The sequence below is a fragment of the Ascidia mentula genome, chromosome 9 (assembly GCF_947561715.1).
Source record: "Ascidia mentula chromosome 9, kaAscMent1.1, whole genome shotgun sequence".
NCBI lineage: Eukaryota > Metazoa > Chordata > Ascidiacea > Phlebobranchia > Ascidiidae > Ascidia > Ascidia mentula.
The window spans coordinates 4,895,512-4,922,759 of record NC_138574.1 but is presented as its reverse complement, the minus strand read 5'-3'; the positions used below and the strand labels follow the sequence as shown (position 1 = coordinate 4,922,759).

General features: G+C 35.2%; 3 protein-coding genes across 3 annotated transcripts in view; 2 read left to right on the top strand and 1 right to left on the bottom strand.

Moving 5' to 3' along the window:
• Nucleotides 1-11,066, top strand: part of LOC145913919 (uncharacterized) — a 33,008-nt gene extending 21,942 nt beyond the window's left edge. The window contains exons 37-63 of the mRNA XM_083001689.1: nt 112-297; nt 1,257-1,462; nt 1,592-1,681; nt 1,748-1,901; nt 2,131-2,248; nt 2,831-2,961; nt 3,164-3,257; nt 3,449-3,578; nt 3,717-3,761; nt 3,846-4,033; nt 4,241-4,412; nt 4,579-4,694; nt 4,773-4,914; nt 5,300-5,448; nt 5,758-5,878; nt 6,135-6,278; nt 6,348-6,466; nt 6,674-6,881; nt 7,191-7,277; nt 7,363-7,524; nt 7,783-7,953; nt 8,051-8,188; nt 8,347-8,487; nt 8,656-8,805; nt 9,342-9,530; nt 9,834-10,021; nt 11,022-11,066. Coding sequence (XP_082857815.1) covers nt 112-297; nt 1,257-1,462; nt 1,592-1,681; nt 1,748-1,901; nt 2,131-2,248; nt 2,831-2,961; nt 3,164-3,257; nt 3,449-3,578; nt 3,717-3,761; nt 3,846-4,033; nt 4,241-4,412; nt 4,579-4,694; nt 4,773-4,914; nt 5,300-5,448; nt 5,758-5,878; nt 6,135-6,278; nt 6,348-6,466; nt 6,674-6,881; nt 7,191-7,277; nt 7,363-7,524; nt 7,783-7,953; nt 8,051-8,188; nt 8,347-8,487; nt 8,656-8,805; nt 9,342-9,530; nt 9,834-10,021; nt 11,022-11,066 — 3,784 coding nt within the window. The remainder of the gene's footprint in view (nt 1-111; nt 298-1,256; nt 1,463-1,591; nt 1,682-1,747; nt 1,902-2,130; nt 2,249-2,830; nt 2,962-3,163; nt 3,258-3,448; nt 3,579-3,716; nt 3,762-3,845; nt 4,034-4,240; nt 4,413-4,578; nt 4,695-4,772; nt 4,915-5,299; nt 5,449-5,757; nt 5,879-6,134; nt 6,279-6,347; nt 6,467-6,673; nt 6,882-7,190; nt 7,278-7,362; nt 7,525-7,782; nt 7,954-8,050; nt 8,189-8,346; nt 8,488-8,655; nt 8,806-9,341; nt 9,531-9,833; nt 10,022-11,021) is intronic.
• A 55-nt stretch (nt 11,067-11,121) lies between these two features.
• Nucleotides 11,122-17,317, bottom strand: LOC145914087 (glucose-6-phosphate isomerase-like). Its single transcript, XM_083001864.1, has 13 exons — nt 17,108-17,317; nt 16,947-17,037; nt 16,811-16,879; nt 16,335-16,454; nt 15,824-15,907; nt 15,409-15,555; nt 14,619-14,789; nt 14,481-14,541; nt 14,061-14,257; nt 13,418-13,624; nt 13,028-13,156; nt 12,307-12,449; nt 11,122-11,698 (listed from the first exon to the last, which is right to left on the bottom strand). The coding sequence occupies exons 1-13, from the start codon at nt 17,227-17,229 to the stop codon at nt 11,578-11,580; spliced, it is 1,662 nt and encodes a 553-aa protein (XP_082857990.1). The 5' UTR covers nt 17,230-17,317; the 3' UTR covers nt 11,122-11,577.
• Nucleotides 17,318-18,972: 1,655 nt separating this feature from the next.
• Nucleotides 18,973-20,334, top strand: LOC145913917 (medium-chain acyl-CoA ligase ACSF2, mitochondrial-like). Its single transcript, XM_083001687.1, has 5 exons — nt 18,973-19,041; nt 19,334-19,441; nt 19,631-19,779; nt 20,063-20,159; nt 20,275-20,334. Exons 1-5 carry the CDS (start codon nt 18,973-18,975, stop codon nt 20,332-20,334), a joined length of 483 nt encoding a protein of 160 aa, XP_082857813.1.
• The last annotated feature ends 6,914 nt before the right edge of the window (nt 20,335-27,248 follow it).

Sequence of the window (27,248 nt, the reverse complement as noted above, 5' to 3'; positions counted from 1 at the left end):
ACTAAAGCTATGGTAGAGTTTCGAAAATATAAAATATTTGGGCTCATTCACATATCCATAACATTAGTGTTTAATTCCCACACAACCTTTCAAACAAGCTATACCATGTAGTGGTTTATGGAATGACAAGAGATGTGATGCTGTGATGAACTATGTGTGCAAAATGGACAAAATTCCTGTCAATCAAGCTCAAGTAGAAGTTGATGGATGTCAACATGGTTGGCTTGGCAACGAAGCATCTTGTTATTTGATCGATGTCAACCCATCAGTGTGGGTGAATGCTGAGGATTACTGCCAGTAAGTTGTCACACTCATACACAAGCTCTGCAACTGGTGTGCCATGATACAACAGTGAAACGTTGCTAGGTGTACCATGGTGTGAATACAACTGGTATTTTTTTTGACTTTTAAATAATGTTTGTTTTTGATAACTTTAGACCAGTGGTTCTTAAACTTTTTTATCTCATTTCCCTTTTTTTAGTTTAAACTGAATCCTCATTTTCCACTAGTATATCAATTTTATAACTAAGAATTTAATTATTACAGTTTCACTATATCTGTTATATTTTTTTTCAACTACATTGCATGACCAATCGGCAATAAGTGTACGACACACAGTGAATATAAAACATAGTATTTCTTTTGTAACTACTTTTTTTATATTCGGTGTCGCCTAATTACCCACCTACAACCCTATAATTTCCCAGTTAAGAACCACTGCTTTAGACTTTACCACAGTTGAACATTTCTCCATACCAATCCCAACTACATAAGTAGACTGGATTTATATTACTTCTTCTGTTGTGAAATCACAAGTCTTATATATAGAGTGAAGGTTTGTTGAAGTGTAGGATCAGCAAAATTAGCTTGTGGAGCAACCATTTACAAATGTGATCTCAAAAATTCAGGAAAACAAGATGTCTATCTGTGTCACTGATGCCATATGTTTGAAGAAATGGAGTTAAAAATATTTGAAAAAAAGCAAATAACCAACTAAGCATCGTTGATTAGAATTCTGATAATTGGATGATAAATTACCTTATCATGAACTAGTGTATTAAAAACTAATCTCGCTTATAATTTCCCCCATGAAGTCTTATATCTTATTCAGCAGATTTTTTTTATAAATATCCAGTTTATGCAACTCTCTCAAAATTAAAAATTCTTTGCACTAGGATATCGCCAGAGCCAGTTGCAACAGAGTGGGGAATGATTATCAGAATCAATTACCAAGAAAAAAAATACAATATTTTAAGGTCTCAAGGAGGTCATCTTGTAACAATCAACAACTACTATGAACAAATGTATCTGACGAGTCAGGCAGCTCAAACTTCCCACCCAGGAGACCAGGAGAATTTCTACATTGGTTTAAGTGCTTATATTGACAATTCTGGAACGATGACATTTAAGTGGTCTTCAGGGGAACCTGTCACCTATACTGCATGGGACAAAGATGAGCCATGTAATATTTGATACATTGTTTGAACAAAGTTTGCTAATTTTGATCAACAGTTGTGTGAAGTTTGTTGTGAATGTTGCCTTGAGGTTGTGTTTGGGCTTTCATTTTAAATCTTTGCATTTTTTTTAAAAGATATTGTGCATCAGTGCGTGTTTCCATTCCAAATAGAAGGTGTTGAATATTACGACTGTATCAGAGATGGCCCCCTGTATGATCGATTTGGTAAAGTGTTCTAAAGTTGTATAGTCCTGTGATCAATCACTGAGCATATTGCTTTCACCTATTCAGGAGTAGCGTGGTGTTCTGCTGATGCTATATATGATGGTCACCCTGTGTCGTGTGAAGGGAGGGAAAATGGTCAGGTTGGTTGTATTGTGATGGATAAAGACACAGGTTACTGGTCACAAGCCAACCCTGTAGGATGTGGATCCCCTGAATACAGGTCAGGTTTAATCTTGTTGTTTGCAAGTGAAATCCTGCGAAAAAAATTGTTTTATTCATCCAATGTCAGCGAATAATTAATTTAAAATTGACATTATGTTACTTTAATATGAATTTTACCTCTCAAAATCTGTGGCTTATTGGATTATATGAAACATTTTAAGTTTTCAGTCACATGGTGTGTTTTTTAAAATGTGATAAAACCCAAGATGACATTTATTTTCCAACAGAATTTGTGAAACACCACGGACTGGTTACACAACACCACAAATACCAACACCACCAAGTCCGACAGGTAACTGTCCAACTGGTTGGTGGGGATGGGCAAACTCCACTTTCTGCTACCAGGTAAGAAATTTTATGCAGAAATAAAAATTGATCGTATTTCTATATTATAACCGAAGTATTTCAATTACAATTGTATCTGTTGAAACAAAGTCAGTGAAGGACTGAAACATTGGATATGGTCATGATGTATTTAACATATGCAGATAAAATTGTATGAATCATTTGCAGTGAAAGAATTTATGCTCATCACAGAGTATTATTTTTTTGTAAACCTATTTTTAGAATTTGCGAAATGGTTGTTTAGCGTGACAACCTTGATTATGTATGTTACATAATGTTCTTGTACTGAATTATCTTGATTTGGCACTCTTTTACGAAGACTGACTGTTGTATTCAAAAAGGTTTACACCTGATGAAGCGAGAGGTACTCGCAAAAGCTAGTGTGCATTTTTGAAAAGTGCCAAATCAAGAGAATTCAGTTCGTAGACATATATTTAATAATTTAATGTTCTTGTAGAAATCCAAATTTTTAATGTCACCACTGGTCATACTTATTTGTATGTGATGTGATACAAAATATAATCAATTGTATACTAAGATCTACTCAAACTAGTATGATTACTGGATGCCATTGTGTTACAGATTAATGAGTTTTCGGATGTTGCACAAAGGTTGTCGTGGGAAAATTCCAAACTTCACTGTGAGTCAATGGGAGCAAACCTAGTTAGTATTCACAGTGCTAATGAAGAACAGGTTATAATTGATGGAATGAAGTAAGTGTTTTTTTGCACAAGATTTGATTAAACAAACATTACAACAATACCTTTAGCACCATCATTTTTTGACTGATTTATGTATATGACAAAATAAATTTTTATTTAATCTAACATAATTTACCAATATATGTGGTATGTAAGTTGAAGATCAAAAATATGCTTTTAATCTTTTTAACAAGACCTTGTTTTTTTTTTGCAGAGGTTATGATTATATTTTTTGGATTGGTTTGAAACGACAACCTGATGGTCAAATGGGATGGTCCGATAAAACACCGGTTTCTTTTACTCATTGGGTGAGTGGTTGAAAATATATCCTATGGTACCATCGGAACTTGTGAACAATCTCCATTATCAAATTATTTAGCAAACAATATTTAAAGGTCACGTGACTCAGCAAAAATATTTGGATTCAGTTGGAGACTTCCTTAAAGAGACAATCAGTTATATTGAATGACTTTGTATATTTATTTGGTTTTCTCAATAGGGTTCAGGAGAACCAAACAATCATGGCGGAAGAGAAAACTGTGTGGAAGGTGATTATTCCCCGGGCACACAACTGTGGAATGATAACAATTGTGAAGGTGTGAGGAGCTGGATATGCAAAGTAGAAAGAGGTAAGTGGTTAGCAAATAATATTACAACAACATTTGACTATTCACCTGCTGTTTTGATACGAACCAAGAGATTAAGTAAAGATAGGACATAAAAATAAAGTGTGTTTAAACTAGTCCGTGAAATATATTTTTTTGTAGGCAAAGATCTTCTTGATCCAATTACTTTTCCTCCACCCACGCTATGTAAGTGCTAGTTTCTTTTATTTGCCTGTTGTTTGAATATAGTCAATAAAAAATAATACTTTATTGCATTATTTTACTTTTTAGCACCACAAATTTGTGGTAGTGACAAGGCTTGGGCTGCCTACACTAATAGTCAAGGCAGACAGAAGTGTTATTACTTTGCCAGCTCACCGATACAAAGCTGGCATTCTGCTAACACTGAGTGTCAGAGTTATGGTGGCTCCCTTGTCACAATTGCAACTCTGGATGAACAGGAATTTATAATTGACTATGTGCGTACTGCCTGATACTTACTACATTTAAAGCAAAGATAAATATGTTACTTATTATAAAGTATATGCACACAAAGCAATTAATTTTATGGTTTACCAATTTTTTTCTGTTGTAACAAGATTTAAAATAATACAGTTTGACCAGAAAAGCTTTGGCATATGTAATTCATTTGACCACATTATAAAAAGAAAACCTTGTATTTTAAGGCTCACAAAAGTGGGGTGGACAACATGTGGATTGGTCTGGTGCAAGATGGTATGGATGGTCCTTATATTTGGGTGGATGGTGTCACACCATTGACATTTGAAAACTACTTGGGTGGACAACCAGACAATAATAATGGTCACGAACTGTGTGTTGAAATGTTATCTGCATCAGGTGGGTATTTCTTGCATGAACCATTAACCAACTATACTTGACCATCGTGGCGTAGCGAGGACCACAAAATCACCAATATCTTTATTTTATAAAACCAATGACTACCTGGGAAAAGTTTTGTTGCAGTTGGAACAAGTAAATTCAACTTCACACACATATGTTTCAGGTTTGTGGAGGGATGCCAATTGTGGAATAAGCAATGGATTTATTTGCCAGAAAGATGTTGGGGCTCAACCTGCAAGTCCAACCCCAGCACCTGTTATACATGGAGGATGTCCAACGGTGAGTAACTTGGACAACTTCTATTATTAACCAACAATATTTGTCTACACGAAAAGTACATAATTATATTGTGCATAGGGTTGGATTCCATATGGAAGCAAGTGCTTTCTTGAGGTTGGTTTCACGGACGACACCCTGCGTGCAACATGGGATGATGCAGAAGCATATTGCGAGTCACAGAACAGTTTCCTTGCTTCTCTTACTAATCCCTACTACAATGGTAGGCTGTGAAATACATTGCATAATTGTTCAAAAATCAGCATTTAAAATCAGTGTTTTTCAACCAGTTTCCCCAATATGAAAACTTCTTGTCAAATATTTTTATTTACTGATTCAATACACTTTGATTTAACAAAGTTACACGATGGTAAAAGTTGTTTAAATTTTTAGCAATTTGCAAGTGCAAAAACAATAACAACCACTGGTTTGAATTACGATTTCCTGTTGGAATTATAAAAAATCTGTGCATGGTGTTGTTTCACAAATTTTGTAAAAGTGTAACTAGTGGTAGCTTTTCTTGTTTAACATTTTTTTAATTTTCTTTGCAACATTATCACATATAAATAATAAACTCACAGAACTCTTCAACTGACATTTTATTTCAGCTTTCCTTACATCAAAACTTTTTGTATCGCCATCCAATATTTGGATTGGATTAAATGCTAAGGGAACTAACCGTCAGTTTGTTTGGTCAAGCAACGAGGATGTTTTATTCACAAACTGGTTATCTGGAGAGCCAAACAATTATGAAGGGGTCAGTGCTAATATATGTCATGAGTTATTGAGCAAGTACCAATTGTCCTAACCTGGCAACAACAAAAGTCTTGTACATGTTGTATTTGTTTTAGATCTCTGTGTTTTCTTGTTGTTTATAAAAAAGTTTTAGCTGGTTGGCGATTTCAACACAGTGATACATAAAATCATGGCATTCATGAATATTATTGTTTAACAACCTTGAAAAGACCTTATGCTTTTTTTTTATGTGAAGTAACCAACTATAATTTCAATTTTATACAAGGTATATTTCAATTACTGTTTATGAGTAGCTGTAACTTCTGTAAAGGCCGAGGAATGTGTTGAGATGTCTTGGTCAGCAGACAGTGCAGGAAAGTGGAATGATCAAAGGTGCAGTGATGTGCGACCATTTTACTGTTCAACAATGAAAAACCCAGCCTTTCCTACATGTAAGTATATTGACATGTTGTTGTAATTTGTGTCAATATTTTGTGCATTCAGAATTGCCACTGAATGCATTATTTACTGACTGTGTACGACTATTTGACAAACAACAAAATTAGCAAATCAAACTAAAAATGCTGTAAAAAACTTTCATAATTTCGACTTAAAATGAAAAAAGTTCTGTAAAAAAACATGGTTTATTATGTGCTATCTCCCTGCAATGGAGCTAAATACACAGAAAAAACTTAAAATCTTTCACAGCGACCGATGATGCACCAGACTGTCCTCCCAACCAAAACTTTGTACAGTGGGACACCGGTTGTTATAAGGTATACACAGATACAAACATGTACAAGAACTGGCATGATGCAAGAGCAGCGTGTCAGAATGAAGGACAAGTACATGGTATGTATTAGTGATTACGACTGTTTTGGTTGTGGCCACTTTTTTGATTTGTTGTGTTTTGTCTTGTAGGAATTAAAGAAGATTTGTCAAGTGTGTGGAATGTTTACGAAAATCATTTCCTGATTTCTCTTTTCTGGCCACAAGAAAATGTTGAAACATTTGATACCATGTGGATGGGAATGTATTATGTTAGTTAACAAACCTTTAATTAAAAATCATTCAAATAAGTTTGATTGAACAGTATTCAACTCAAGCATTTTGTCATTAAATAAGATATATTCTGAAAAGAAAAGAAGGAAAATTTAAAATAAAGTCCAACTAATGACAACCTTAAAGTTCAACAGAAATAAAACCTAATATCCAAAAGTTTACAATATTTCCACTTTGTATTTCAGAATGAGTCTCAGGGCGAGATAGTTTTCATGTGGTCTGACCACTCACCTGTGGCTTATTCAAACTGGGACACTGATCAACCTGTGGATACTGGAGAGGGTACAGGGTGTGGAGTGATTGATAAATATGGGAAGTGGAGAATGATGAAGACAAGTGGAGGAAGCTCCTGTCAATCAGCCAACCTTCCTTACATCTGCAAATATGAAACACGTGAGATTTTTTGTAAAAATACAAGCCTTTGGAAGGGTAGTGCTTCTGAAATTCTACTGTGCTTGTATAGAACAGATGTGCAAATACAATAGTTGTAATTCAAAATTTTGCATTGCTAATTACCCACATTGTAATTTTATGAATGTAGAGGGAAAACATATATGGGTTTTGAAATTATGACTCAAAGCTGTCCTGTTAGTACTTACTGCCACTGCATATCTGAAAAACTAACTTTTTCAAAAATAATACTAATTTAGCACTGTGCCTTCCTTTTTTAGAAACTTCGCCATATAACGTTTTATTTTTTAGTTGAGATTCCAGCACAAGATCCTGGTGTTGGAACTTGTGAAGCAACATGGGCTGGAATGGGAGATTATTGTTATCTTGTCCAAACAGGTCAGTTTTTATATTGTTACAAAATGTATGGATTTTTTGGTGCATTTTTTCAAGTGTTGTTATCAATATGTTTCCAATATTACAGGAGCAAATTCAGCAGATCAGAGATCATGGGGTGATGCAGATGCTGTTTGTCAATCAAACATGGCTTACCTTGCCAGTGTTCATAGTGATCTCGAAAACAAAGCTTTTATAAGTTGGACTGACCAAAGACATGTGTGGCTTGGATTGAAACGCAATGGATGGGGTATAAAAATGTGCTGTGATGTAAACCATTGACCAAAAACATCTAATATAATTTTATTTGTGCCAGTTTTAAATTGACAAATACATTAACAAAACGCTTTCTATCTGTTCTAGAAAGAAATATAAAATTGAATGCAAAAACTCAATAAAGTAAATAATTAATAATCCCACACTTTCATATTGTATCAGTAAAACTTATTTTTTAAATGTACAAAAACCTTTTCAAGCTCGTTCATATTTTATACACTATTCACTACAGGTGGATGGGAATGGTCGGATAGCAGTGGTGTTGATTACACTAACTGGGCTGATGGTGAACCTAACGATGCAGGAGAGACTTATGAGGGATGCGTGGAATTGTGGACCAACGCAAAATGGAACGACGCATTCTGCTCAGAAAATAGAGGATATATTTGCAAGAAACACAAAAGTAAGTGTTGATATACAAAGTAAATTGTTTGTTCCTTCACTTGGTTTTACTGGATTCAGAAACACTCTGAACACAATGTTTTATATTATTTCTTTAGTGTACAGCACCTGCACATTTCCCATTGATGAGCGACAGGATTGTGGTTACCCAGGAATAAGTGAATATGAATGTCAACAGAGGTTGTGTTGTTGGGACATGGCAGGAACTGGACCTCACATGTGCTACTACTCTAGATGTAATAATCTGTTTGAAAATTTGTTGGTTTTACAATCAATTTTTTTGCCCCCAAAATGCGACCACATCTGTTAATACTTTTTTCAAAAAATCTGTTTTGCCGGCTCTGCAACACTAAACATAACACTTTGTCAGTCAATTGTAAATTTTTTTGTGCAGCGGATGCAGCATGTTTGGATAAAGGAGGTAAATGCAAGGATTTTGAACACAACCTATGTGAACTTGGGTATGAGCAATTCCTGTGCAGTGGTGATGGTGGACAGAGATGTTGCTTCGAATGTGCTGAAACAGATGACACTTGTAAGTTGTATTGAAAGTTAAGAAGTTGTTTGTGACATATACCTTTGGTATGTTGTTGTTTTTTTTGCTTCAGGCTAATTTTCTACATTTGGCCTGTTACGATCTTGTTGCATGTAACCACTACCACTTATCACTAAATAAAACAAATAAAAAAAAATTATTCGTCAGGCAACAGCCAAATTCAAAGTTGGGAGCAAGGTGATGGAGCTTGTGAATCTGGAGGTTATGGTACTTGTCAGTACAACTCAAACTACTGCCCTTCTTTTGTTTATGAAACCAACAAATGTGGAGGTCCAGCAAACAGGCAGTGTTGTGTCAGTAAGTAATATTATTGGTTTATAATCATAAGCTTATTATGCACAGTTGGTATGCCAGCATGGGATAGTCACATATTGAAGAACAGCTTTTGATAAAACTCTTTTCAAATTTGGCAAATCTAGATCACTTTATGTTTTAACAATAAACGAAACGAAATAGAAATGAAATGCATACTAAACTCAATAAAATTTAATGTGAAAATAAAAATTAAGTTAAAAATACAAAATAATTCAAAAATGCATTTTTAAAATAAAATTATAAAGCAAAATGAAATACAAGTTTCAAAATAGAATTTAAATTTGTATGAAAATATGAGTAAATGTTTGTCAGAATTTATTTCTATGCTATGAAAAGCCACAAGTTTGAAGTAGCCCTAAAATACTTCTTATATCAGAATTTAAAATTTTGGTTATAATGTGTACTGTTTATAGCAAACTACAATTCCTTTATGATGTATGAGGAAAGTATTCATTGTTCAACACCAATATACCTTCATGCTCATATTCTTTTAAATGTTCATTGTTTTCAATTTCAAGCTAACCCCCCAACTAAACCACCAGAAGAGCCATTAACCACGACTACACCTCACACCACAACCCCAACCAACCAGCCCCAAACTAACCCAGGGGAAACTACCACAACACCCCCGTCTGGGGTGACAACCACAACACCCCCCACAACAAGTACAACTGATGGAGTAACAGAAAACCACATTCCAAACAATGGTAACGAACCTCAATTAGTTTGAATGCTAATTAAAATCAATGCAGTTGAAAAATTATCACTGATTTTGTTTGTTTTGCTTTACATTTGCAGTAGTGCTATATGACAAAGCTAATGAGTGTTTAGCACGAATTGTCAAAAGTAAATAATTTGACGTGAGAGAAAACCTTGTACACGTTTCTGAATAAAAGAATAAACTTGCACAATGTATCAAAATACTTGTTAAACAACGTATGCACATTTGTTTGTATTATTACAGCATTGCTTGGGTTCTTACAGCAAATCGAAAAATTGTGTGTTTCTAGGTGGTGGTGGTTTGGATGCAGGAGGTATTGCAGGAATTGTCATAGCAGTTGTGTTTGTGGTGATAGCAGTGGGAGCTGGAGTGATGTTGTACATGCGCGGTAACAGGGACCTTTCCTTTGCCAAATTTGGTAGCTTATCCAGTTCAGCAACTGGCTTTGACAACCCGATCACATATTCGAATACCAAGGTAACAGCATAAAGAATATAAATTCATTTGCTTAAGGACCGAAATTTAGAAAAAAGCAAACTGCAATTAAGTTATCAGAACTCTGGATCCTTAGGAACACAAATCACGAATTTCCTTATAATTCAGAGAATAAAAAGACTGGCTCATATTGTTATTAACATTGTCATGTTTGACAAAAAGTGTTTCGGCAAGAACTTATTTTTCAGAATTATCTGGATCCTTTTTTTCGTACTAAAACAATCTATTTGACCTTGAGGGGCAACGTTTTTTGGTTGTCTCATTTTATCCCATTTCAACTGTTTTGATTAATATACATGAGTTTGAAACATGGATTGACTTGAATATTTGTCTTTCCTTGATTTGTGATCATAAATATTTTATAAATTTGATGTAAGTGTAATACAAATAAAAAACTGGATCCAATTAATCACGGTATTCTGGCAGGCATGCGACGAATCTTTAACATTGTTCTTAGATCAAAAGTTTGAAGAGCAAACATAGCAGAGATCTGTAGATGTTGATTTTACAGAAAAATAGATTTTGTGAAAACATCATAAAATTTAAATACGTACACATAACAGTTATAAAAACTGACGATACTTGCGGCTCTCTAAATATATACCACAGTTCATATATTTCCATAATATAAAAAAGGATATTCTGGCCGTAATGTAAAACACTAATTTTCTTCGACATTTCAATTGTCATGAAATGACCTTCACCAGGAATACCTTTAAATGAAGGTCATGGTGTGATAATTAAATAAAATCAGTGGTATTGTCAGTAGAGCATTGTTTTTATTATAAATGTTCCTGACAGCTTCGGTAATAGATCATTTATTTACACCCAGTATTTTTGTGGCTTCGTATTTCCTTTTGCTAAATTCACAAATAGCTCCTTAAATTTATGGTTTTATCAGTCATTGCAACAGTTATTACTCATTGTTATTGTTTGAGTGTAAATCTTTTTTACTAAAATTATTTAATTTTATGTCTTGCAGGGCATGGTTGATATGGAAAATGAATATGGAGAAGAAGATGCCTAAAAGTGCAATTATGTTCATGCAATAATTTTTATTTCTTATTCAATTACTGTCTTTGTCGCGATATAATATTGTTTGTTAAAAAAATAAATCTTTTCATAGCGACTAAACTTTCTAATTTTTGTACAAGTCTGATTGGTGCAGCTTTTTTTTGCAACTGAGTTATAGGAACTTGTACAGTTTCATGCATGCAAAGTTACACAATATATTGTATATATACTTAAATTATAATACAAAAAAAGTTTCATGCAAATACTGCATAGAAAATAAAACTCCCAACATACCTAGCCACTGTACAGTGAGAAAATGTTTTTAACAAGTATTGATGAATAATGCAATTAACCCAGTTTAGGTGCAAACATTTCAAGGCAGTAAATATATTTACACTTACTAAGAAGCCACAACAGCTTGAACTTTTCTTATTACAATGTAAATAAACATGTTTTCCAGACAAAAAGAATCTAAACAAGTTACAGCAAAACAAGCGTGTCAGATGTCAATTTTATGCAACTTCTCAAGCATTTTTTTTGAGGTAGTTCATTAAACCATTGGTGGACGAGTCGTGTGTGGTCACTTCACCAGGTGTGCTCAGCTCTGGTTCAATTACCTTGGCGAGTTGTTTCCCAAGTTCAACACTAATCACAAAAAACAAAATTGAACTATACATATTTTGGATAAACCTAAGGGTAATTAAATGTTGTTAAACTAAGTATTTAGACCAGTGGTACTTCCCCTTTTTTCTTGTGGTCACCTCCATTGCAATTACCAACCAGTTTTTGCACCATAATATAGATGTAACAAAAGCATATTTTATAACAAAACCTAACGATTTCATCTCCCCACACTCAATAAAAAACAAATCTTACAGCCCTCGTTAATAACCACTGCCAACGGTGTCCGAAGTATGGCCCGCAGACCTGTGGTTTTAAATTATGTTGCACAGGTCTCTCAATAGTTTGGATTAAAGCTTTTTATTTTAAATATGTTTGTGTTAATGTTGATTATTCCAGCCCGCAGACATCTTTACCTAGGTAAAATCTCTCCCCCCAAAAAAGTCTAGACACCCCTAATGTAGTCGTTGCAAAAATGATTAAGCAATTCTGCTGATGTTAAACACAAGTATGTTTTCATACTTTTTTTAAAATTTCCCATTTGCACATAAAAATATGAGTACATCACCAAACTTATACAGTTTGCCTCAACAAGAGTAATAAAAACCCTGACGCACACAACATGAACTTACCCCCACTGATCGTAAGAGTTAATGTCCCAGATGACACCCTGTGTAAATATCTTGTGCTCATACATGGCAAGCAGAAGACCCAACATGAAAGGTGTCAGTTTGGGGTAAACAATAGAGTTGGTCGGGCGATTCCCTTGAAATACCTGCATGAAACATGAGAAATGTACATATATCAATACATGTCCTTGTAACAAACTAAAATTAATTTTAGCCCCCAGATACATGACGACTTGGACACAAGGGTATATTGTTAGAATGAAACAAACACAAATTGTACTGCAAATTTTGCTCCTAAATTAGTGTATAATAACTAAAAGAATAGCCTCACTTTGACAATAAAGAGACAGGCCCATGTTGTTTTATTTATTTAAAACGTTTCGGCAATTGCTTATGCAATCATCAGTTAAAAAGGGTCTGTTGTATCTCCAGGATTATATGGAGCTAACCTGACCGACGTCACCAATCATAGATAAGACTCACAACATGGGTGGTGATGTCATGTCATGATGTGAACTTGCCGAAACATTTTAAATAAATAAAACATGTCAATGCTTTCAACAGCATGGACCAGTATCTCAATTCTCAGAATTATGAGTAGATATGTGTTCCTAATCATTTCTTTGCTACAAATATGTTGCGGTTACTTTATCTAACAACATAACTCCTGGCGATTTCTTTAATGCAGTTAGTTTTTCGATAATGCCAAACACTGAACTGTTACCTTATGTGGTAAAATCTTTTCAATAGCTTCTGGTGAGGTTCCAGCTTTTTTCAGCTCTTCCAAAACTGTGTCAGATGTTTTACCGATCATCAGTGCTTCAGTTTGTGCGAGGAAGTTCGCAAGCAAGATCTGGAACAATCAACTAAATCCAACACTTGCATTCATTGGTAAAAATAAATTATTGCATATGGATTTTTACAAAAAAACAATATCTGATCAATTCAAAGCTACAAAATACTAAAAATGAAACTTAGCAAACCCTACATTAACATCAGTTTGTAGCTTAATTTTACTAATGAGCGAAAATATCTTTCAGTATGTGCATTATTTTACAACCTATTGTCCAATAAATCCATATAATTAAAATAAATGATTGCATTTGTACTTCACCTTATGATGCTTTCCATTTGAAATGGGGTTTTGGGTTTGTGCAGCTGCCAGGAAATCTGCAGGAATTATTTTTGTGCCCTGGTGGATAAGTTGGTAAAATGCATGTTGGCCGTTAGTTCCAGGTTCCCCCCAGACTATGGGTCCTGTGGAATAATCCACTGTAGCCCCAGAACGAGTAACATATTTTCCATTGGATTCCATATCACCCTGCACATAAAGTAGTTTTTATTTTGTTTAAATATTCACATTTAAAACATTTTTTTGCATCTGCATGAACTAGTATCTAATGATTGCCTATTTTGAAGAAACATACAAAGCAAATATTTTTGGTATGACATAATTAGCAGTTTAGGTACCAACATTATTACGAAAGTAAATAAAATGTAACACAATCGTAAAACAAACATACAAAAGTAAATAAACCAGATTAGTTGAATGTTACAATGCACTAAACATTGGAAATCAGAAACTTATTTCCAAAACTCACAGCTTTATATATGTGTCCAGTGCCTATTATATGTTTTATAAGCAAAGTACATGTCTTGTCAAAAACAGTTTCTGTTCACAGCTTTTGTATGGCGATAAAACAGCCATTAACTTTAATGACCTCGGGTCAATAGACCGATAAATTTGTGACACCAACCTGCTGGAAATAAGCCGCAAATCTGTGTAAGTACTGATCGTAAGGCAGAAGAGCATGAGTTTGTGCACCGTTGAAGTTGTTGTACCAGATACCCAGTAATGCCAGTGTAACAGGGACGTTTGATTCCAGTGGAGTCTCAGAGAAGTGTTTGTCCATCCAATGTGCACCAGCCAGTAGTGATTCAAAATTATCAAATCCTGTGACATAATGTTACTTTAGGCAGCTGATTCAATTTCAAATGTGCTGTTTGGAATAATGCTTTTAAATAATTAGTTAAATTTACCACAACTACTAGAATAAATGCCATTGTGCTTTGTTACACCTTGATTACAGATACTAACTCGCCACTAAACATATGTGGCAATGAAAATGATGTTAATACCAAAACAGAGAACATTGTAGTGAAACATAATAACACACCAATATGGAGAGCAATAGATAAACCGATGGCAGACCAAAGAGAGTATCTTCCACCAACCCACTATAACAAAAAAACATTAGCTATCAGTTACTATTATAATAAATGAATTTAATGAAGTATTCTTGTTGACAACTTACGTCCCAGAATCCAAACATATTGTCCACATCAATTCCAAATGCTGCAACTTTTTCTGCGTTGGTCGAAAGGGCTGCAAAATGTTTGGCAACAGCTGATTGGTCATTGTGGTGTGAAAGGAGCCAGTTTTTGGCTGATGTTGCATTGGTAATTGTCTCCTGTGTGGTAAATGTCTGGAAAAAACAAATTAAATTGTGTCAAGTTGGTGGTGTGCAAATGAAATCAATTGCTGTGCAGTGTAATTACACCGCTAACACAGGCATGATTTTCAGTATTATACACCAGGAACTTTCAGTTATTTCCCTATGATCAATATCACGACAGAACAATGCATAGCTGGTGTGATAGATTACAAACATGTAGGTGTTGTGGTGAGGTAAGCAAAAACCACCTAAGATTTTGGCATGTCTACTTTTTTAAGGGGATTTCAAACTTTTCTGCATATATTTTTTTTTCTTTCTGCAAAATAGGTAAAATGTATATTCCAATCAGAAACCTTGTTAAACAAACGGTTTGGGATTTATTACAGAAAAAAAATATCAGCTACAAAGTCCTTTTTAGCCATAAACTACCAGGAGATTTGATAATGTAAACTCACATTTCTTCACAGAGTAAATTGACTTTTTTAAACATTATTTTGAATATTTGACCACTGACATAAAGTGAAACCAATAAGAACTACCCAATACATTTTTGTATCAAATAGCAGGGTTACAAAATTTGGAAAATAGGTTTTACACTAGGTTTGTGTAAGTCAACTCAACACACACTACAAGACAAAAAAGTTCTAACCTTGGATGCAACAATAAACAATGTTGTTTCATAGTTCAATTTAGCAAGGGTCGTTGCCAAATGTGTTCCATCAATGTTTGACACAAAGTGAACATGTGGACCTCCTTTCGAGTAAAACTTAAGGGCCTCAGTAACCATCAATGGTCCCTGAAAAAAGTTGAAGTTGATATTAATCACAAATACTTTACATATTTCATGTGGACAGTCTAAAAACTCTAAACAAAAAAGCACAAAAAAATGAAGAAAAACAATGTTAATTGTAAGAAATTTTAAATGGCAATGTATTAAAAAAAATTGTTTTTGGTGTCATATCCGCTTATTCATGGTACATAACAAACCACATGAGTCATCTAAAACACAAAAACACAGTACAACACTTAAAAATGGCGAAGGCAATGTGGAGAGTGTATATTACCAAATCAGAACCACCGATGCCGATGTTGACGATGTCAGTGATGGACTTTCCTGTGCATCCTTTCCATTCCCCGCTACGTACTTGCTACACATAAAAAATTACTTCCTTTTTACATGTGCATGATGGCAGTAGCTGTGAAAACCACTGGATGTTGTCAGTGGTGTGCAATGTATCAAACATATATTTTGTGTAGCTAATCTGTTTACATGTTACACATACACAATATTGTTTGAGGTAAAAATTTTTTAATGTGCATTTAAATAGTTGTTTCATTTTAGTGCACAAATCTTAGGAGTTAATTATACATGAATAGAAAAGTCCAAGCTAATATACTAATCATTATAAGGTGTTTACATCATGATGATAGGCACAACAGTGATGAAAACGTCTGCTTATAATAATTAGCTTTGTCTTTTCTAATCTATGTAATTGTTTCATTTACTTGAAAATGAGTAATTCAACACTATGGCCCTGTATAAGGCATGTAACACTTCACAAACTATGTAATTACATTAGTAAAAACTTTCATTCTTTCTAATACAGAGTTCACATCGTCCATAACATTCTTCCCATCAACCATAATAGGGGTGTTGGATCTGTTTCTGAGAGCAATATGCAACACTGCTCGATCCTGCAAACAAATTTGAAGCTTTAAAATGATTTAAATAAACACCCATCAAAATTCCAAAAATACTGCACTTGTGTCAGAGCAAGGGTAGCAAACTTTATGCTTTCCAATTCTTTTCAGTTGCAATTCAGATGTAATACAACTTTCACACTTTTTACAATTTTTAAGTTTTTAATTAAAATTAAGTTTCTGTGAACTCACTCATCACCAAATTTACTTTTTTCTGGAAATTAGTTATCATTAATTGTTTATAAAAGTATACCTGCTGAAGGTGCATGCATCATAGGTTGCCAACCTCTGTGTTATCACAATTACATTACTCCATAATTATTAGTATGTAAAACACTTGATGTCATTACTTCGGTGAAATTGATCTTTTCTCCTCCAAACATTTTCTTTCTCATGTCTTCGACCCCACGAGCTCTGGCCTGTGTTCAAGGGTGTTTGTTAATGACATTGAAGGCTCATTTGCAGCCAAACGAAATATGTACACACCATAGCAAACAGGTGCTGTTTGATTGTATCATTGATTCTATTTTTTGAAAAATCAACAAGAACATCTCCTTCTGGTGTGTTCAAAGTCAGGCTGAAATACAAATACTTCAATGATTTGCAAATGAAACATTTTTGGATAACAATAAAAAACGAAAACTTACCTATTATTGCAAAATCTATTACTATCCGACGCAAAAAGTTGTTTAATATTAATTGTTTTCCCGATATTCTCATAATCAGATTGCAACTGTTTCCATTCCGGACATTGAGCAAGACTTGCCATATCGTTTTTGGGGGTTAACAACAAACTATAACTGCGACAAAAACCTTAAAACGCAAAACACAACTTGCTTGTAATGTAAAGTGACCTTCGTCACGTTTACCGAAGCAGACGAGGTGAAAAAGGCAATTTTGCAGCGTCACAATACCGGTAGGCGGTACTACGGCGTGCTGCGTCACGGTTAATTAGCAGTTATACAGTATGCCAAATTCTGTGCCTCAAACAGAGACATTAAAATTGCCCAATGCGTTTCTGAGTTCAGTGTCTATATACACTGTTCTGTGATTTCATTGATGTTAATTTTCGTGTAATTGGTAAGAAGAATGTACATGGGCAATTAAAGTTTACACTAGCATCTAATCACAGCTCTAATGAGAAACTAGATTCGTTCGCGACACACGAAAATATTTCTTCGTATGCAGGAACAAATATCTTTTATTCATGATAAGCACTCCTTTTCGTCCGAAACGTTGTTTGTTCAAAATTATTGTCAAAAAGTCTATGTGTGATGTTGACATGCATCCGGCTTTTCGAAGAAAATTATCTACGCCAGCATCAACGAGGCGCAATGTTGGACTGGTCGTTTCCGACTAACAAAGAACAAACTCGTGGACACTATAATTGTTTGGGGAACCGCATTCCCGCAGTTTTTAAAACTTACAAATATGTTGTGTATAAACGTCCGACTTCACTGGGTACGTTGTTAATAAATTACAGGCAACTTACAGCGTTCCTTATTTGCGTTTTCCATTTCTGGTTATACATGTTTGTGTGTTGCACCGTTGCCCTGATAAGGCCTTACTGGATAACAGGCGAAATGTAAACAAAAATCGACGTTTAATTGTGCCAGAAGGACAGTTTCTTTTAAATTCCAATTAAGTTTGAGTTTATCAGTGACAGAAGACTGCAAGTGTTTGGTACTGAGATTTGGGAACAAGACTGGTTGAAGATTTGGGGGTAAAAAATAAAACTTAGTTGTAAATTTGAAGCTGTATTTGGATTGAGACTAGCCTAAATGTGTTTTTCTCCACATTATTATTTTTATTTACAGTTGTACGACTGTGTACGGTACGCCCACGATGTTCATTGACATATTGGCACTTCTGGAAGCTCAGAACGGCAACAAATACACTTTTCCTGCAATCGGGTAGCTGACGTATTTACAGTCACGAATCGGCACAGACGGGAAACACCAGAGAATTGTAGTATTTCATTTACAGATTCGTTTATAACAACCAAAATAGATGGGTTAGCGCAGAATAAAATCCTATAGAATGGAATGGATATAGAACTGAGTATACCCGCATGTATGTCTGTTTATAGTTGGGCTTTTAGGAGCTTGGTTGGTTTAGTCACGTACTGTTAAAGCGTATTTCAACAAACATAATAAGTACGTGTGAATATACAAGAACATCAGAAGATACTGTATATAATTACTCAACAACATATTATCGGCGGAAATTATGAATATGTCACATTCCCACGAAAGCTGCTAAACAAGCTTGCAGGACCGTTGTAACCTACACATTTAGAGAGGCTTGGCTACATCTGGTCGTTGCGTAAGCACGTGAAGCTACAAAAAAAGTTCAATGTTTTTGTTGTCCAAGTTTTTTTTTAATTAGATTTGCCTACAGAATTATTGTTTTTGTAAATTTAATGGTAGTTTTTATCATGATAATAGTGCCACATTTTGCAGAAAGTGTTCAACTGTACCTTATATGTCAATAAGTTATGCATGTAGGGTTAATGGCTGGGTCTCCATGTCCGACTGAAGTCATAAGCAGAGTCGATCAACTTCTGGGAACAAAAATACAGGTGAGACGAATTATCTCGTGATGTTTTGTGGAGTTTAAAGTATTGAGTAAAGAAACTATTAATTTCTCGTATTTGGATTACATTTGTTGGTATGGTTAAAAGATATATGGGCGATTATTAGCCGATGTTGCAAATTTTGTATTGGTAAGTGCACTAATGTCTCTTGAGAAAGGGTACAACATTACTTTCGAAGCTGTTTCTGCAAAAAAGCAAAAAAAAAAACGATTTGCCTGTTGCGTATGTTAAAAAAAACACCTCTTTTAAAAGGAATCACAACTTTTTATTTCACCAGATCGGATACGGATCAACGGAAACGAGTCCGGCCGTGAGTTTTTCGCTTCAGGATGACCCGCCTGAAAAACGAATCACTACAGTTGGCTGCACCTTGCCACATACGGAAGTATTTCTAATTGGTTAAATGTTTCCTGTTGTCGTCTTTTAGATATAGATAAACATTTGACAGCAATAGAGAGGACTGTGGGGTGAACGTCATTACCTAACAGCTATCCACTTAAACCACATCAATTCTTTTTGTAAAGAAATGTATATCACTTAAAATTATTTAAAAAAACAAAACAAATTAATTCAGATCAAGGTGGTTGATCCGAACGGAAAAGTGGTTCCAGTCAACGAACCAGGTGAGATAATGTCACGTGGTTATTGCGTCATGCTCAAGTATTGGGGAAATGAGGCGCAAACCAACTCAGCTATTGACGAAAGTGGATGGTATAAAACTGGGTATGTGTTGCACTGCTTAGTTGATGTGACATGTAAATACCAGCAAATATCATAAATTGGGGGGGGGGGGGGGTAATTTTTTGTTATAGTGTTGAATTAAGTTTTAGCGATCGTATTGACCATGCGAAAAACCTGTTTAGTTCACCAACTTGTAAATTAAAATCACGTATTTGCTTGTTTATAAAACGAATGGACATTCTCTGATACGTGGTAGCGGCGAAAAAGCGTCTTATGTGAATTGTGCATTGTGCACTTCGGAACCTTATTCTTGAATTCCTCTCAGAGATATTGGCCAAATGGATGAGGACGGATACACGAAGGTGATCGGGAGGATCAAGGACGTGATCATCAGAGGAGGAGAAAATATTTATCCAACAGAGGTGGAAGATTATAGACATCGAGGTAAATGTTTAACTATCTGGTAATATGCATTTAAAATTCCAATCATATCCAAAAATATATTTAAACAATACTTGTTTTGCACTTATTTTTTAGGCACAAAAATTTGTGATGCGAGAAGAATACTCAAAAGAACTGGGTTTGGACATTTGTTAGTTCTTCAGCGTGTTTCTTTATATTGTATTTCTGTTGACGTAACGTACAGGTATTTGCATAAATCAAATTTATGTCAAATTAATTTATTAGTATTTGTGGGCGGCGAGGCCACCATATTGTGCTGTTCTTTGTATCTTTTTTTTCAATAAAAAGATATTTTTTATGATGTACCACTTGGAGGTAAACAGTTTCGTCGCGTACCAACTAGTTGAGTGTTACAAAGTAACCTGGTGGATGAAGTAACCACCGGTTGGGAAATACTGTCCCAAGCAAAAATAGTGATGTGTGTTAGTTATAATTGTGTTGTATGTGATATCTCTGTCATTACTGAAACCCTACCTGATATTCGCCGACTTGCTGGGATTTGGTCCCACAAGCCTAATAATAAACTGTTTATTCGGATTAAACTGTTTGCTGGTGAAAACTGCAGAGAGACATCTTGGCCGCCTTTAGGTCCACAATTGTTGAGACTCGTGCTTTAGCGCCATCAAAGCACAGTTTTGCAAAGCAACTCCTGTGGCATTTATGCTTTTTTATTTTGAACATTTCACATGTATAAACTCTTTACTAACACGAAAACATTCAGTGTACATTAGGTTCGCTGACATCGCAGCCAAGGCATTCATCAGGAGGTGGAAAATGTAAATGGCTGTACTCATCATCCCTTGGTTCGAAGTGAGCAATGCTGTTCCCTTTTGCTATTCATGATCCCCCTAGACCGGTATGGGTCAGAAAAGAGGCCTCTAATCAGACAGGGGCTATTCCACCTTGGGGTGATTTGTAGCCATGGCATCGTCGATCCGTTCGGTACGTGTATTACGAAGTTCGGAGCACGCTGTGACCAAACAACTGCTTGGCATTCAATGGTGTTATTGTCTTGGATGTCACCAGTCACCAGCTGCACTGACGAGACATTTTGGTCAAAACTCACTGCTCTATTGAAACCCCGCTTAACTTAATCCGCGCTAAACTTTTAAGCTCGGCTCAAAATTGCTATGCATAAACCCCACATAAATACGTTAATAATGATAATAAATTACTTTGGCACTCAAAACCTTTGTTTTCGATTTTGAAAAGTGAAGTTATATTGTTGTGTATATTGCTGCATACAAAAGCAAGTTTGAACAATTAGGCAGTAGACCAATTATTTAATGACACGAAAATTGGACTATATACATATCGCTGTACACATTGGTACACAATATTTAAAGTGTCTTAGCAAGTTGCTGGTCAATAAATGACAAATGAAGTCACTTTAACGCTGTCAAGAGTACACAACAAAACTGAAAGTGAAAGTGATTTCAAAATGATGTTGACCGGGAAACCCTGTCCAACTTGCGAATCCTTCGAACATGTTTTTTTTTCCAAAATAGCAGTCACATGTGGTGGTTTATCTTCCTGAACATAATCAGTTAAAATGCATGGAACAGTAAAATTTATATTGTTTACTTTACGTTTTGACAGTTTAGGTTTTTTTTTGGTCGGCGGTTTGAGAGGAATTCGTTTTGGACCTTCTGCAATCATATCGTTTTAATTATAAAATCAATTTAATTATATACTTGTACATGTATTAAATTTGGGCGTTTATTTTCACCCTGACTCGACGATCCTGACATAGGGTCATCCGGTGATATGAAATCAAAACTTGAATCCATGCTTAAATGCAAATTATATTCCAACTGCGGATATGACCCATAGAGTGGGTTAATCTTCTCCTCCTTCTTAACTTCATAAGAAAATTGAATGTGTGTATTACTAAACAAAATGAATGTTACTTTTTTGTTTTTGTTTTGTCTTTTCAACAACAGCATATTCATCATCCATTGTTTGATGATTGTTTATGACGTCTATGGAATTGACACAGTCCTGTTCTGTTTTGTAAACAAAACAAAAAAGATTTTGGTTTGCAGACTAAATGATCAGGTTAGGGCTTTTCGTATAGATACCATGACTAGTTGAAGCTTCTCAGAGGACAGACCTAAATCAGATGTGTTGTAGATTGGGTTTGTTCGTTCCTCTTTCTCTGACAATGTTGATCCTACTTTGTTAAAGATGATAAAAAAACGCGCAAAAAATTATTAGTTACAATCAAAAACAATTACAAAAATATTATCACAGAAATCTGGAAAATCCCCGTCTTACTTTTAATTATGTTCTTGGATTTGTTCACTGCAGCGTATATTTCGGATGCATTGTATTGGGAATAAATTGGATTAGTGCGCATTTCCTTTCCTAAAATTGCAAAATTATAAACGTTATTGTGAATATAGAAAGTTTTCATATGGCCAAATAGTCCACAAACGTTGTCGACTTTATTTATTACCAGTTGAACCGCACTCGTCAGGTATTTGTTCAGAATTTTGGCTACTGTGATATATAGGGTTGTCTCTTTCCTCTTTTTCTTTATCAGGACGCTGCTATGACCTGATAAAGAAAAATTAGTATGCAACTTTTTTAAGACAATTTTACTAAAGTAACACGTGATAATAGCTCTCTTTCGTGTTAAAACATCGATAAGAGAGTTACAATTCAAATAAAAATAGAAATAAAAAGATTTTCACTCAAAAACTTACTGTGTTTTGCTCGAACATTTCTACGCCATAGAAGTGCAATGGTTACAAAAATACCCGACAAGACAACTATTCCTCCAAGTACGCTTGCAGCAATGACAATTATCTGGTTCGTAAACCCAGCGTCTGCAACACCGTCGAAAATCACAAACTCAAGGACAAGTGCTTGATTTGTATAGAATATATTGTAACAAAATACACATCTTTGCTGTTACCTGTTACCTACAAATTGTATTTGGAAATTAGTGTCCAACATTTGGCAAATAATATAGTTGCAACCTCAGTCAACAACAAAAAGCTTTGCTAGTTTGGAACGGAATTAATTGCAGTCAAGTAACATTCTGAGCAGGTACATAATTTTCCGTTACAAGAAACTCGAAAACGTTCAAAAGGTAGTTGCTGCTTGCTTCTCCAAAGTCATCACTTGTATGACCAGAATAATTTCCCCAATCAAATCTTGTGAGGTTTGTTAAACGTAATAACAGGCTGTTTGAATCAAGGCTACGAGTGGTAGAAGGATTTTTTCAGCTAAAATTGGTATTTAAATCTAGTTTTCGAAAGTCTTGCTTGGTTATTTAGCCTGCAAGATGAGTCGCGAAAATTAAACTAATGAGACCTATTAGATCGAAATTTGGAACTGTTTTAAAAATACAACCGTTAGATTCTCGGACACAATCGAAACCATGAGTAAATTAGACAAGACATTCTAGTTGAACTGATTGATGTTCATAGTGGATTCAAATAAACGAAAATGACGCTTGACAACACAAGCGGTGCTAATGTTATCTATTTTATCTATTCCCATTTTCTTGTGTTTCTTACGTTTTTCTTGCGTTTTTAGTGTTTATGCGCTTGATGCAATATGTTGAAATAACCCATGAGGAAGTCTCGCCGGATGGCAGACGAAACGTCGGTTTCGAATAAATATTTTCAGAAAATTAAGTGCAAGAAGAACGATTTTGATTTATTTAGTATGCCTGGCAGCAAAAATAGCAGTATAAGGAAATATGAATTCTGTGTGAATGCTAACCCTAACTACTAGCGCCGTTTCAAATAGCAAACAACCACAGCATATTTACCCTATGTTACGGTCCGGAACACATTTTATTTCTTGCAGTAAAGGCAAACAAATTTTGACAGATTTTTCGGAACTGTGTTTATTATCGCCGCTGGTTTCTTCTAGGCAATAGGTTTGCTAGAACCAATCAAAACTGAAATACATATGGTCAAAGCATTTCTTACAACAAGATACCTAACATACGCAGTTAATTTTTGATTTTGCAATTGTGACATTGAAACTTTTGCGCACAAAAAGATCTCTACTTCAGGAAAAAATTCGGGTATAACTGCAAGAATGTTAAGGCCATGAAACACGGATGAACAGTCATCACCAATGCGTTTAACGAACGGCGATAAGCAAACGCACACAATACAAAGATCTCGGACCAAAAACAAGTTTTTCAATGAAGATGAAACGGATCCAAACTGACGTTGGCAAAAAAGTTGATTCTAAAACGCTGTCAGTAGGCCAAAGCTTGGGTGGCCCACAATTAAAGAGCTGTTTTTATATTCTGAATTAAATCATATTAGTCGCGCTGAGCACTTTCGTAAGTTGTATCCAACTCTTTTTACCGGAAAATTTCAGTAAGCTGTGAGAAAGCTGCAAAGAATTGCAGAAATTGAAACGGTCTGGTGTCATATACCTATAGTAACCCAGTTGACAGCGTGGTGTTCAGGTATGGTGGTAGCGGTTCGGAAGAAAAAAGGAAACTAAACAGAGGTGTACTTCGCTACAGATTTATGCCATCCGCTCTAGATGAATCTTTGTCAAAATTGTCGAAAATAAAATGTTTATTAAACTTGACGCTAATTCCGGTTTTTGGCAAATTTCTTTGGACGAGAATTTAAAACTTCTTAACGATCTGTTTATCTCTACCAGAGGCTGCTTTTCCTTCAATAGACTCCTCTTTGGTATTTCGCTAGCGATGTGATGTACGTATTAAATCGGACCAAAAATCATTGTACGATGCACGACATCTCGCACGCCGTTTACCCAACCTTTGTCAGGAAACATACGCCTGAATTAACTATGACGGAGATTTTCGTCACTGCGAAGTGATTTTACCTCACGTAACACCGACTTCATGCATCGTCCGTGGCGAAAGTGGTGAACTGAGGCGCAACTGAAGGCACATTCATCAGTGCCTACAGAAGAACAGCCGCATACTTCGCGTTCTGGTCAAGTAGTTAAAAATCCGCAACGCTCTGATCTGTAGAGCAATAATGTTCTGTGCCGAATTTTTTTGCCTCTGTGAAAGGGAAATGTAGTGTTAACGTTTGTTTTTGGCGGCCGAGATGCAAACGATTCCTATCGATCGAATTAAGCCCGCTGAAGTCTACCAGACGGAACCGGTCGCAGTTGCGCGACCACCGCGCAGGGACAGGTAGCCGTTATCCTGCGCTTACTCAATATTAATGTGTAATTGTTTGTTTATTTTCCGCACTGTACGTTTCTGTAAGGGTGTATCGACTACTGCGTATTTATCGAACCGTGGCACGTGACATGCGTCGATTGCCTTCTTCTACATGTGTCTCGATTTATGTTGCTTGTTAAAGCGCCCTGTCAGTCTGATTTGTTGGCGTCTGAATAAACATCGTTAAAATGTCATTAACTATTATGATCAGTAACAATCATATTGATTGGAAGAACATTCATAAATTCATGTTACCTCAGATAGCCTTGTTTTTCGCACAAAACATGTACACAACAAACAAAACATATGTACAAACAATTCCGTTAGCTACAGACAGATGGCCACTGACAATTCCGTTAACTACAGACAGATGGCCACTGCATCGACCCATAAGGTCTCATCAGTGCAGTTGATGCTTATATAAATGTAAGGACAAGATCAGTAAATCACCGATGTTTTTATATATTACACTTACAAAAAATGTTCTTTTGGAAGGAAACAACGAAAACAATAGATGCAAAAATAAAACTGGAAAAATACCCAAAAAAGTTATATGTTGTTTGATATTAGTACATGATACAAACGATATTGATATTAACACAAACGTTTCAACTGATGTTGTTCTTTCTTGGAATTGTGGTTTCGTAGTTTTCTAAAACAATTAATAAGTTGTCTACCGCAAAATATCGTAAGAAACGTACATTGCACCAAAAGCTTACGTTTTAATTCTGTGTGGTTTTTAACTTCTAAGTAAATGTGATCCTGAAACTTGTTTGATGAATTATCGTTTATCTCGGTATCTTAAAACAAATATCGATTAGGACTTTGAACGAAAATGAGCCAATTTTAAAAACTTGCCGTAGACAGGATTTTCTTCATTTGTTTCTTCATTTGTTTCCAGTGGTTTACATCTTTCACATTCAAATTGTAACTTCGGTTCATCCACTTGATTTAAAAAGTAAAAAAGGAATTTTCCGAAGTTTCGGTTTGGAAAATCCAATTCTATACCTTTCTGTTTTGAAGATCTTCTCCACAAGAAGAAAATGAGTATAATATAAATGATCAATAGAATTCCACCCGTTACACTTGCAGCAATAATAGTTGTAGATGATCCGGAATTAGAATCGGGGTTGGATATTACGAAATCAACGGTCAAAATTGTCGACATCGTAGAAGATATGAACACTTCATAATACTCAATTCCGGTCCCAAAAGTCGGCTTATAAGGTAAAATAAACATTTTGTGTTCCAGTCACAAGTTACGCAATAAGGGTAATCGCAAAACTGTGTAAGTTGCAAGGTGTTTAAAGCAACCAAAATTTATGAGAACAGATAGTGTCTTACCGATGGAATAAAAAAAAACTTTTGCTCATTGGGAAGTGAAGTTGGAACAAATGAACAATTCGGGCATTCTACAAACACTTCGTTTTTTACAACAGCAAACGAGTCAGCAGGTGGGTTGGCTGCAAACTGAACTGCGCAAATATTATGTCGAACCTCATTCCAAGTGCAGTTTGTACTTCCATTGATTAACATAGGAGCAACTGAAACAAAACAACGTTAGAGATAAAAAAAAACGAGCTCAAAGAGAAATAAACATAATTGATACATAGGACGTCGGCAAAGAAGTTGGCACTGCTTTCGGCAAAGTCATCAAACGTCATGCATGAGTAATTTCCCCAATCATGTCTGGTTAAATTTGTTAGCTTTAGCAAAGGATGATATGCATCAACGATACGACTTGGGCAAGGTATTGTCCACTTAAATGTCGTATCCAGTTCTTCATGATAAGGAATACTGCAATTCAAGTCAAGGTTTTCTCCTGTCAAGGATGGCCCATTTTCCAAAGACACAATTTTAACTTCGTTGG